This window comes from Lolium rigidum, chromosome 2 (assembly GCF_022539505.1).
Source record: "Lolium rigidum isolate FL_2022 chromosome 2, APGP_CSIRO_Lrig_0.1, whole genome shotgun sequence".
Lineage (NCBI taxonomy): Eukaryota > Viridiplantae > Streptophyta > Magnoliopsida > Poales > Poaceae > Lolium > Lolium rigidum.
The window spans coordinates 63,152,425-63,164,584 of NC_061509.1; the positions used below are offsets into that span (position 1 = coordinate 63,152,425).

The following is a 12,160-nucleotide window of genomic DNA, read 5'->3' on the forward strand; positions in this document are numbered from 1 at the left end:
TTCCGGGACTATAGCTAGCTTGCCATCATACTCAACACACTAAGTTAATCGACCTAATGATCAAATCAAGCTCGCAAGCTTATTATACAAAACAAGGCCGTGAATATTTTAACATCCCATGTCTCTCTGCATATCACCCGTTATTTCCTCATGGCCCCACCAAGCCCCCCTGGCCTCTCTCTCCCTATCAACCTGCGTGTATAAATTCCAAGTTCCTTCCCTCCCAAACCGATCAGAAGCACTCACAAAGTGTTTGCTACAAGCTATAACCACAGATCAGTTTGGCTACATAACGTATAGTGCTTGATTGCTCATAGCTCGAGAAGCTCGAGAAAAATCACCATAGAGCAAAGAGATTGATCAGCTAGAGCGTGATGTTTGAGGAGAATCCGATGGCGATACGTGTTAGGGAGTTCAACATGGAGAGGGACTTGCCGGCGGTCGAGGATCTTGAGCGCCGGTGCCAGGTCGGCCTCTCCGGCGACCAGGCGAACCCTGAGGAGGCGTCGACCGTCGATGCCGATGGCGGCGGAGCCAAAAAGTGGAGGAAGGGGAGGAAGAAGAAGACGGCGAAGAAGCAAGGGATGTCGCTCTACGTGGAGCAGATCGGCGACCCGTTCGCCAGGGTGCGCCACTCGCCCGACTATGTCATCCTGGTAACAATTATAACCTGCTCCTTCTCCCTGTTGTCATTGACACTTGTCCGACACTTCGAGTACACGCCACTCTAATTTGACAGTGATGTTAAGTTACGAAAATATTTTTCTTGAGGAAGTACACATCAAGTTGATTAATTAGCTGTGTAATATGCTGTGTAGGTAGCCGAGCATGGAGAGGAAGGAGGAGAGGTGGTGGGAGTGATCAAGGCGTGCGTCAGGACGGTGAGCCGAGGGAAGAAGAAGCAGTTCGCCAAGGTGGCCTGCCTCCTCGGCCTCAGGGTCTCCCCGTCTCACAGGTAATTTCTACAGACGTGTGTAATTATCTGCATTTTTGCATGACCTATATATGCGAGTAGTCTCTGACCGTACGGGTGGTGTGCAGGCGGCTCGGCATCGCAACGGAGCTGGTGCGGCGCGCCGAGGCGTGGTGCGAGGCGAGGGGCGCGGCCCACGCGACCATGGCGACCACAGCATCCAACTCCGCCTCGCTGGAGCTCTTCACCGGCCGCTTCGGGTACGCGCCGTTCCGGCGGCCGGTGTTCCTCGGCCACCCGGTGCACCGGCACCGCGCGCGCGTCCCCAGCGCGCACCACGTGCTGCAGCTGCCGCCGCAGCTCGCGGCCGCTGCCTACGCCTCCCTGCTCTCGCCGGCCGAGTTCGTTCCCACCGACCTCCCCGCGCTGCTCGCCCACAAGCTCACCCTCGGCACCTACCTCGCCGTCGAGCGCGACCCGGACCCGACCCTCCCGCCGTCCTTCGCGCTGCTCAGCGTCTGGGACGCCACGCGCTCACTACGCCTCCGCGTCGGCGGCGTCGCGCCGCTCCTCCGCGCGTCCCTCGCCGCGGCGCGCGCGCTCGACCGGCACGCGCCCTGGCTACGCGTCCCGTCCCTCCCGGACGTGTTCCGCCCGTTCGGCACGTACCTCCTCTACGGCCTCCGCATGTCCGGCCCCGAGGGCCCCGCGCTGCTCCGCTCGCTGTGCCGACACGCGCACAACGTCGCGCGCAACAACCCTGCCTGCGCCGTCGTGGCCGCCGACCTCGGGCCTGACGACCCCGCAGCCGCTGCCGTACCGCACTGGCAGAGCTTCTCCTGCGACGAGGACGTCTGGTGCGTCAAGAAGCTCGGCTCCACCGCTGACAGCACTGGCAATGCTGGCGACGACGACGAAGACGACTGGACGACCTTGCCTCCGGCCGAATTCCTGTTCGTGGATCCCCGAGAGTTCTGATGTTCCATCACGTCCTTCCACGGTCTCCTCGGTTTTGATTTTGGTGACCACGAAGAACTGTAGATACGTTATACTCTCATTCGTAGATTGACATGTGTATGGTGCAGATTGATGCATGGATTAATATTGCGGAGGGTTTTTACAGTAACCCTCAAGAACAACAAGGTCACCTTCTGACAGACTTTCTCTCAAGTTGGTTGTTCATCTGTCTCAACTATATGAAACGAGCGGAATTTTTTGTTTAGGCTGGAGCGTGCTGCTCCTTGTATCCTGGGCTGGTACAGTACAAAGCTTTCCAAGGAGAAAAGCCCAAATTAGCCCCCCTAAAGTTCAGATTAAACCCACAAATTTTTAGTACGGCTCAAAATGCCGCCTCCAACTATCAATACCGCTTGGATTACACAAGCTTCGTCCATTTTGCAGTTGTTTTGTCCCTGATGTTAACAAGTCGGCATGTCCACATCAGCTTCTTATTCTCTCTACTTTTTCAAGAATGACGAGGCAAAAGACTTCCCACCGTTTCCGTTTGTTATGAAGCCACTCAAGGCTGTCAACGTTTTACAGAAGATACAAAGCTTACATGGGGGAACAAAGAAGATATAGAGGTGCAGAAGATGCACAATCATCTAATAAAGGAAGCTAAAATCAGTACAAAACGATACAGAGAACAACCCATAAAAGGGAAAAATCAAAAAGAATAAAAGGGAAGTGCCATATCTAAGACATTGTAAAAAATAAAGAAAGTGTGGGTTATGAGGGATGGCAGAACTGGGTTAACCACATTGCCAATGGAGGTTTATAGACCAACATTGACGATATGGGTTGCCGGGGGTACTCACATTGGCCAAGCGTATTTTATAAGATCCACTTCCAATGTGGACCATATTGGCACCAGATATTTATATTTTCATGTTGCCAATCTAAGCAGCCCAAAAGTTCACGTGTCCTATATAAACTTTTTCACTCTAGTTGCTCTCACCCACTCCCTTGAACCCTAGTTGTCACTCTACTCCTTGAAAACCCTAGACACCACCGGCACTTTGGGTCACTACCGTTGTACACCCATCTACGCCATCTCACCGATGGAGACATCGTCTCATCCTCTGCCAGCCTCAATAACTGCAATGGCTCGGTAGACGAGGACGAGATGGCAAAGGCAATTACCCTCTCCTTGGCCTGACCCAAAGGCACCACGGCCGGTGGGTGAGATGAAGTAGAGAATGGCCATGGCCCTCTCCTTGACGGAAGCCGAAACGGGCGTTGCCGCATGGGCGGCATTCGAGGCGGATACAAGTACCTCACTGGCAGGGCCGGCCCTGACCCATGGCAGCCATGGGCAGCTGCCTAGGGCCCAGGCCGTTGGGGGGCCCAAAATTGGGGCTTTTATTTACTATGGACTGAAAAGAAAAAGGTAAAACAAGACTATAAGTGAACAAGGACAGCTAGAAAAGATGCAAGAAGTAAAAGTAGCTCATGTCCCGATCAGTTCAATCCTACTCCGATTGGCAGTCTTCCACGACCACGAGGCCACTGCTTGGCTGCTTCCCTCAATCGATTCTCTTGAAAAACATAGACGTCGATTGAGTGTTCCGTCTGTTCGTCTCTAGTCTCGCCGATCATCTTGCCTGACCGCTCGTCTGTTCATCTCTCGTCTCGCCAATCGCCTAGCTCGACTGTCTTGCTGCCTCATTGACAAGATATCGACTTGTCAATGCCTATAAGTTGTAGACTAGGGTTTTCGTGGAAGTAGAGGGCAAGTAGATCTCGAGGGTTTCAGCCGAAAAAGTACTCGACTGCTAGAAAACTAGGGTTGTGTTGACAATGAAATCGATCTTTTCTTCGTCCCTCGACTCCCCCTTATATAGGAGGCGGAGCCGAGGGTTTCGTATTACACAAGTTACAAATTTCGGGAGACTCTTTGAGTCCGACCCGTAAAGTTACAAATCTCTTTATTCCTAATCTATCTCTTCTTGCCATAGTCGATGCTTTAGTAGGCTTCTGGGCTTCGTATTCTTCGGGTTATGGGCCTTCAGTAAGCCCCGGGTACCATCTTCGGCAGGCCCATTGGGGATGCATATGTCACTCATCTTTTGTCTCTTGTCTCTATGTGATTGTGTCTCTTAGATTGCCTCGCCCCGCCCGACCTGCCTGCCGTCCTGCCCCTCCATGAGTTCATGATTAAATATCTTGTCTATTTCTTAGTCTAAGTCATGACTTATTTATTTAACTAGGGTTCTAATTTCATGTAAATTTCTTCATAATTATAGGTGTTATAATGCCAAAACAATTATTATGTGCTGCGAAAAAGAGAAAGCTAGATAATCAATTCATTGAAACGCAAAGAGGTGCTTTGAATAAGTATTCTCCAATGATATTTGGTGCTGCGAAGAAGCATTTTTGCGAAGCATTGAAGCGCAGTTGTTAATGGAGTCTTTGGTTTTATTTGAGATAATTAAACTAGTAGAAAATACTTGTTATATTTTCCAACCATTTTATTATTATTTCTATCAGATATGCATATAAAGTAAAAGTAGGCGTATACATGATATAGTTATATATCTAATTATGCGTACACATATGTTAGTTTTAAGGGGCCTTTTTGTTGACTTCACCCAAGGGCCCTGAAAAACATAGGGCCGGCTCACTGGCGTCTGCTTGCCCGACATGGATGGCCAATGACCCCATATGGCGGCGGCGGAGGGGATTCTCAATTCGCCTTCTCCTCTAGCTATGGTGAAATCTGAACCCACCAAAGGAATATATATAAAAAGCAGATAATGATGAACTTACTAAAATCAAGTGACGAGGATCAGCAGCAACCAACTAACAATAATTTATGATCAAGAAAAGAAATAGGAATCAGCCAATCACTAGCTGTCATGGAGAAGCTTTGTAGTTCATATCATGACTTAATGAGCACTGCAAAAGGTCATAACTAATGGTTCCCCTGGTTGTATCTTCCAGCCGTATCTTCTTTTGTTGCACAAGATCACATACATCAAATCCCCGAAACAGAAGGCTCGTACATCAGTTTGATGGGTCCAGTTCAACGGGTAGTCCACAAAAGAAAGTATCCATTTTGAGATCACATCGTACCTACTCCAGATAGCATAAAAGGCAAATCAGATACTAGTCAATATATAGCAGCTGAAATGTTCACTGGACCCGGCCAGGGGCACGTTTCCAGAACACCAAAACTGTAACCACCAAGTCTACACAAATGAGAAACAAATTAATCCTAAACACCCCTATGAACGCACGCATGCACATCCTACCCCTACGAGCATCTCCGAGGGACTGAGCCGGTATATCTTGAGGTTGACGAAATCATCACTGGCGCCTCGCTATTGACGGACACATCATTTACCACTGAAAGCATAGCGCCGGTTAAATCCTGAAATAAATCCAGGTAAACGCAAACACCATGTCAAGTCTAGAACTTGAACCTAGGTGGACTAGTTCCACCACAAGGAACCTAACCACCAGAGCCAAGCTCGGGTCTGTATCATTTTGTTCTCGAAAATTTGGAAAGGAAAAAACAATGTTTACCGCCGTTTACAAACAGCACAACAGGGAAGTCAAGGAAAATATATAGTAACTTCGAAGAAACGAATTAACCGTTAGGAAAATAGATACTAGTAACTTCAAAGCAACGAATTAACCATTACAAAATATTAACTGCAACTGAGCCCAAATAACAGTACTCCGTACGACGGTTTGGAATATGTTCTTAAAATAAAGAATGGGATGCAACCGAGGGTAAACTACATTACACTTTTACAGGAGTAACCGCTAATGCCACAACAGACAAAACATATGGACGTCAGAATAGATGTTCGCATATTTCATTTCCAAGTGCAATCAGAATATAATAGATAGATATTCTTTTTTGTATAAACAAATAAAGTGGAATTTTTAATTTCACATTTTTCTGTATTTTTTTAAGCTATTCAATGTGTATGCTTTAGAATTCTCTTGGTCCAAATAACTTTCAAGGATAGGAGGCTACAAACTAAAGGCAAAAGCAATCATATGCATTGAGAATAAATTTATGACTGTCATGACATCATGCCTGAGCCTAATAAAGACTGCAATACAAACAAGAATATGCATAATAAGTCCAATCTACTTGCATGACACAATGCACCTGATTATAATATAAAGTGCAATTTGGCCAAGGAAAAACAAAATATCTGTCCAATCAGCTAGTGAGCCAAGCAAACAAAAACAGATCTTGCAGAAAAAGGCACGGAAAGGGATCCATAACAGCAATCCACTTAAGATGGTCTTGCAGGTGCTCGGGAATGTACCAAATCAAAGCTGAAAAGTTAAATTAAATACTACATATGCTAGAAGAATCAAGATATATAGTTAGTGAATTGTAAAGAGTAGTTCAAGATATTATTTTGCACCAATAGGCATACAGACTATTCTCTGAAAAAAGTAAGATACTGGAAATGACTGTACTGACATGTACAAGGATGTAGTTCAGATCATGCTCTAAAACCTAACAACAGATAGCAGGATAGGCATCTGTATTTTTCTAGCGACATAGGTACAAAATAATAAATATGAGCACGCATATTTATTCAGATACACTTCATAAATCATTTGTGCAGAAGCACTCAGCAAGCCTCTATTGGTACTCATTATTCAAACAACTCACTTTCTATCACATCCTGTTCCATCTGTCTTGAAATGTTCTAGACAATTCTACTAGTGCGTGAAATAATGAAATAAATTAAAATCTGTATATTTTCCATTATACCAAACAGTCCAAGCAGAGCACAGATTAGATCAATATAATCACAGTGGAACCCACTGTTGTGATGAATAGGATAAGTGATGATATGCATCCTATCAGTTTTGCTTACTTTATAACCACCCAAAAGTAGCTTCTCATCATAGCTGTCGTGGATGAATGTATGCCCTGCTTATTTTAAAATTTGCAACCACCAAGAAGATAAACATTTGCAATATGAAAAACCTTCAAATCGTGCCAGCCGTTCAAAACTTATCACAAGTTGGAGCAAAGAGAACAGTTTTTGTGCTCAACTTGCATAACAAAGACAGACATACTACATACAGCATTTCATAAACTAATACCTAATTGTCAATCGATGGATGCCAACTATTTTTATTTTCTATTAGGCATTAAATTTCTACTGAGCAGTCATTCTACAAAAGAACACCTGAAATTTCGTGATCATAGTCCAAAGTAGGATTTAGCATGTTTAAACCAAGTGAGGTGGGGAATAACCAGTAGATGGATAATGTTACTATTACATATGGAGCCAAGCGTCCAGGACCATAATCTGGTTGAGCTAATTTATTATCCGCTTACACATTTCAGCTGCATTTGTAATCACCAGAAGAGAAAAAGGTGAAGAAAAGCATGGAGTCAGTATCTTCAATATATTAATGCTTCTGGTTTAAAGTAGAGACAGGGAAGCTTGACATTTAATCAGATGACAAAGCTGTTGATAAATAGGTTCTTCACTTGTTTAGTCACCTATGTACCAAAAACATGGCATTCCGATCATGCCAAGGGAATGGCTTTAAGTTAAGTGCAATGGTAGGGAGAAAATAACATAAACCAAGCTGCTCTACCCTGAATATATTTCTAGTGACCACCCCTCAGAGCGAGCACGAGATATGATGGAGCACTGAACCACTTTCAATGTTGTAATCTTTAGCAGTTTTATTGTCAGCAAGCTGCTTTCCAGGATAAATTAGCCTGCAAGTGCAACAGTTCTGCATCAGAGTAAGGAACTAAGGATGATGTCTAGCTTGAACTAAAGTTGAAATTCACCTTAATCAGCATCCCTCCCCTGAGCCTCAGGACAAAATTAAGTGTCGACTCTTTCTGAATGTTGTAGTCAATTGGCAAAGGATCACGCTGCAACAAATTGGTACCAAAGGAGGAAGGCAACTACACACAGATGGTTTCACTTCTATGCCGACTTGTAGGTAAATAAAACGGAGCCTGCCAATCCCATTCCAGGATCATCATCTCACATGGGACGAATCGTGTTCTTCAAAAAAAAAGGTGAGGGGACAAGAGGAGGATGACCTGGATCTTGGCCTTCATATTGTCGATGGTGTCGCTGTTCTCCACCTCCAGCATGACCGTCTTCCTCGTCAGCGTCTTCATGAAGATCTGCATCTCCTCCCCTCTCTCCAGTGCGACAGTTGGCCTATCAGAAGTAGCCCATGTCGAGATTTCTTGTTAATTTGGAGACCAGAAAGCAGAGCTCAGGCAGCGATAGTTTTTGAGCCTGTTCTAGATTGTGCTACTCTGGAGGCACTGACTGCCACAAGGCTTTAGCAGTGGCTGCCGATACTGACGTTGGAAATTTATTTCACACTGCATTGGTTTTGTAGGGCTTTCTTGGAATTCAGCAAGCCCTCAGGATCAACCACCATAGTTATGCAGTGACTATCCCCACCCCACCATGTTGAACAGCTGGTTCAGTGATAAATTGTTACGATCAGGGGAATATTATTCAACTAACCAAGAGGCTGTATATCACTCAGCGTAGTTGTTACATATGTATTAAAATAAGCTTTACACGAATTTTCAAGGACACATTCGATAAAGCCTTTCCACTATATGGCAAAGGCTACAACATACTTGTTCATCTCAAATTGTTTGGTGATTCAGTCTAGACGCTGAAGAAGATATTTGACTTCAACATCCTTTGTTAAAGGCATTACCCACAGATCATATAACTTGGAAAGCACTTTTGGATCAACTTTGCATTCACTATCACAGGCATTGCCATCTTGCTTGTTAACACTGTCCTCCTCCAAAGTGACATTCTGTCCGAATATCCTGGCCTTCTTCTCTACTCTCTGCTTGACCTTTTCTTCAACCGCCTTGAATGTTAGTAAGTTCATCAGAGCATTGTTGTCCTGCATTGAGCGGGAAGATAAAGAAAATCACAAGCTCCAGTCTTACATAGCACACATTAGCCTAGTGGCTATTGTTCAAATGTGAATGGTCAAGGTGCATTAATATAAACAAGCCACCAAATTATATTTCGAAAAATATAAATAGTTTCAGCAATGTAAGATATGGAAGATAATATGGGGAGGCGGAGTATAAGGTTTTAACTAAATTAACCTTAGCATGTATTGGTGGGCTATAATCTTGAGGAGAATCTTTGAACTTCACCTCAGCAACATATTTACCACAATGGATTCTTCTTGAGAGGGCCTACAAGCAAATGATCAGTATATTTCACTGATATACACTTGCATCAAAGTGACTATCACTAAATGACAATCATGTATACACATTATGACATTATTAATTAGATGGAACATTTCTTCCTATAAATGTTGCAAGACTACCCAGCCAACCAAACCATCTGAGAGGGGCAAATGAATCTGGGTCGTTGGTTTTGCCCAGCCACATCCCACTTTTCACTACAGCCGTTCGATCGGTAATTTTTTTCTCACTCGTTGAAATAAATGTCCATGTTCAACATATACCTGCAGACATGCAAAATCTAATGCAACTGTTTCTGCATAGTTACCATCATCACCAATCGCAGTGAATAATGGGAGTAATTCATCAAAATACATCTTCCATATTGCATCATTCACACAGACCCGTGAAGCAGAAGGGTGCAAAACCTAAGAACAGAACAAGTAACTCAGCATCCCAGTAATAGTAAGTCATAAGTCGTCTGTTCCTGATACTATAATGTTAAAGTGCAGTATTCACCTTTGGGTAACCTTTGGTAGGAAAGAGAGGTGGCGGAAGATCTTGAGGAAAGAATGGAACATCTTCTGGCTTTTGATAGTGTCCAGCCTATGATATTTCACAGATGTAAATTAGATCATGCACACAGATGCAGAGTCATAATTAATGAGATATCACACTATAAGCATATCTACGATGTTTTACTGTCAATAAAACAGTTTGATGTTTCAATAGGATGTCCTGGATAGGATACCAACTTAAAATAATTCCTAATTCCTAAATATTTTCCCTATCTTAGTTTTTGTGAGAATTTCTTCATCCAGTTGGGAGGAAATTGCACAAACTAGTAACTCTTGGGACCATTGTTGCACAAACCAGTGACTCAAATTTTCTGTTGCACAAACCAGTGACTTTTATGGTCAATTATTTGCAAGGAGCAGTAATGATCTGCTTACACCGTTTAACAGACTTTCAGACAAATGAGGGCCTTCGGTGTCTGCCTAATGGGTGACCCAACTGCCATCGTGGCCCTGAGTGTGCGCCAATTGTGTGCCGGAAAAAATCTGTAGGGCAGAGCAAGCTGCACCAGTTTGCGACCACTCGTTCCCTATGATCCCAGACGGCAGCGGCCCGATGCGACCACCCAGAGGCGATGGAGGCTGCTCCAGTGGTTGAGCCAGACTAGGAGTCTCCAGTCTGCCTCCTTTCTTGCCAGGCGGCGGTGGTCCGATGGGATGACTTACCCACGGGTGACGGCCAATGCGTCGACAGCCGGCCGGCTGCCAGCGGCTCCACGTGCAATGGCGGAGCTAGCAAAACTAGATAGTCTGGGCAAACCACAAAAGGTCTTGGCCAATGGCTTTTTTCCCACTGAACATTTACTTAACTACTCTATGCATTCTATAACTTAAACAAGTGGTTCTTGCTAGAGCCCAGGCAGCTGCCCAGCCTTGCCCAGCTGAAGCTCCGCCACTGTCCACGTGGTCGATCCATGTTGAGACAAAACCCACTTGTCACCGGTTTGCTTACTTTCTTCGCAGGTGATGAAGGCTCGATGCGAGGACCGGCTGTTGCCTCCAGGTGATCGCATCGGGCCGCCGCCATCTGGGAATCTGGGATCGAAGGGGATGGGTACTGTTCCTGGCTGCTGGTTTATGCATTTTCCTCGTCAAGCTGGCTATCTGTTAGAAATTGTGTTAATACGAATTTGTCGCATTTCAGATTCTTTTTTTGTCCTTTGGAGGTAGTCCTGATGAGTTAGACAAGCCAATATAAGCAAGGATTGATTCTCAGAATATGGCACAAGAAGATAATAACAGACCATTTCCTTTAATTAATCGAATGTTGAGACCCAAGTGAACAAGTGCCCCCAACATCAAACGTGCAGACCCAAAGAAGCAAATCCAAGTCCAGCCTCTCTAAGATCTGTGTGACTGTTACACAGAGGACTGTCATCACAATTATAATGATGAAGATGACTGATAAATTCAACAACAGTCAACATGCTTATAATTCCATCATATTTATCCATGTGTGCCTATGTGTGTGCTCCTTCTCAGTTTACTAGTCCTCCCCGTATCCCTAGGTCATCAATTTAACCTATATAATTTAAATTATATAATGCAAAAATTATATCATTAGAAAATAGAACATCTAAACTTTCTAATGATATAATTTTTATAACATATAACTAATGCTAACTTGATCAAATTTGCGACCTACGAGTACGCGCACGTCTAATAAACTATGAGAGAGGGAGTACCTACAATGAGACATTTCACAGCCGGGAACAGTTCCCCAAAAATGACACCACGCCATGAACTCCAGATTCCTATCGAAGCTCATCATGGCTGCACTACAATACGGTCAAAAACGGATGGAACGGCCAGATCAAATTCTGAACCAGGTACAGTAATAGGACGGCTAAATCTGAATCGATCCGGTGGCATTATGCCACCCCCGCCCGAGCATGTGAGATTAATTTCTGGATAAGACGCCGAGAAGTGAAGGAGGCTTGCCTTGGTGTACAGTGCCTCGGCTTCCCGGACGAAGAACTCCGCGAGGGAGCCGCCGCCTGCGGCGGCGGAGTAGGCCGGCGCGTTGCGCGGGCGCTTGGCGCGCTCGATGAGGGCGAAGACAATGGAGTCCTCCTCGCGGATCAGCTGGTCGCGAACCGCAGATAGGCTCAGCTGCTCGCCGGCGCCGCCACCCGCGTCCATTGCTCTGGTCGGCTCGTCAGGTGTGGGGAAAGTGAAAGGCGCGCTCACGAAGCGACGCTGGTCGTTGTGTAGGTCAACACGCTTGGAAATTAAGGCGGCACGTCAATGTAAGTGATTTGCACGTTCTCTGTGGCGAATCAGTGAACAAAAACTGAAGCAACAGCAAAATTGATGTGAAATCTTTGTAGTACCTTCGTCCCAAAGTTTAAAGCCTATATTTTTTTAGAAAGTGAAAATATGTTAAATTTGACTAAGTTTTTATCAAAAATCATTAACATGAAAAGTACAAAATCAATAGCATTATAGATAGATAATAAAATATATTTTCATATGGTACCT

The 12,160-nt window shown here is 44.9% G+C and overlaps 2 protein-coding genes across 3 annotated transcripts; one reads left to right on the top strand and one right to left on the bottom strand.

The window, feature by feature from the left end:
* The first annotated feature begins 392 nt into the window (after positions 1-392).
* LOC124689812 (probable N-acetyltransferase HLS1) lies at positions 393-1,891 on the top strand. The gene is made up of 3 exons (XM_047223281.1): positions 393-656; positions 819-955; positions 1,042-1,891. Exons 1-3 carry the CDS (start codon positions 393-395, stop codon positions 1,889-1,891), a joined length of 1,251 nt encoding a protein of 416 aa, XP_047079237.1.
* A 6,467-nt stretch (positions 1,892-8,358) lies between these two features.
* Positions 8,359-11,836, bottom strand: LOC124686592 (chorismate mutase 2, cytosolic-like). 2 transcript variants are annotated; one of them, XM_047220520.1, is made up of 5 exons: positions 11,621-11,836; positions 9,624-9,710; positions 9,389-9,532; positions 9,018-9,110; positions 8,359-8,806 (listed from the first exon to the last, which is right to left on the bottom strand). In XM_047220520.1, the coding sequence occupies exons 1-5, from the start codon at positions 11,819-11,821 to the stop codon at positions 8,552-8,554; spliced, it is 780 nt and encodes a 259-aa protein (XP_047076476.1). In that variant the 5' UTR covers positions 11,822-11,836; the 3' UTR covers positions 8,359-8,551. The 2 variants fall into 2 exon arrangements, with proteins under 2 accessions (XP_047076476.1, XP_047076477.1); XM_047220521.1 differs by lacking the exon at positions 11,621-11,836 and adding an exon at positions 10,632-10,721.
* Positions 11,837-12,160: the final 324 nt, after the last annotated feature.

What these genes read in the sequence shown, in the direction of transcription:
- LOC124689812 (XM_047223281.1), top strand. Translation starts at nt 393, where the DNA reads ATGGCGATACGTGTTAGGGAGTTCAACATGGAGAGGGACTTGCCGGCG. An exon ending in CGCCCGACTATGTCATCCTG is followed by an intron (nt 657 to 818) that starts GTAACAATTATA and finishes TATGCTGTGTAG; the next exon opens with GTAGCCGAGCATGGAGAGGA. An exon ending in AGGGTCTCCCCGTCTCACAG is followed by an intron (nt 956 to 1,041) that starts GTAATTTCTACA and finishes GGTGGTGTGCAG; the next exon opens with GCGGCTCGGCATCGCAACGG.
- LOC124686592 (XM_047220520.1), bottom strand. Translation starts at nt 11,821, where the DNA reads ATGGACGCGGGTGGCGGCGCCGGCGAGCAGCTGAGCCTATCTGCGGTT. An exon ending in CTACCAAAGGTTACCCAAAG is followed by an intron (nt 9,533 to 9,623) that starts GTGAATACTGCA and finishes TTCTGTTCTTAG; the next exon opens with GTTTTGCACCCTTCTGCTTC. An exon ending in GCCCACCAATACATGCTAAG is followed by an intron (nt 8,807 to 9,017) that starts GTTAATTTAGTT and finishes CGCTCAATGCAG; the next exon opens with GACAACAATGCTCTGATGAA.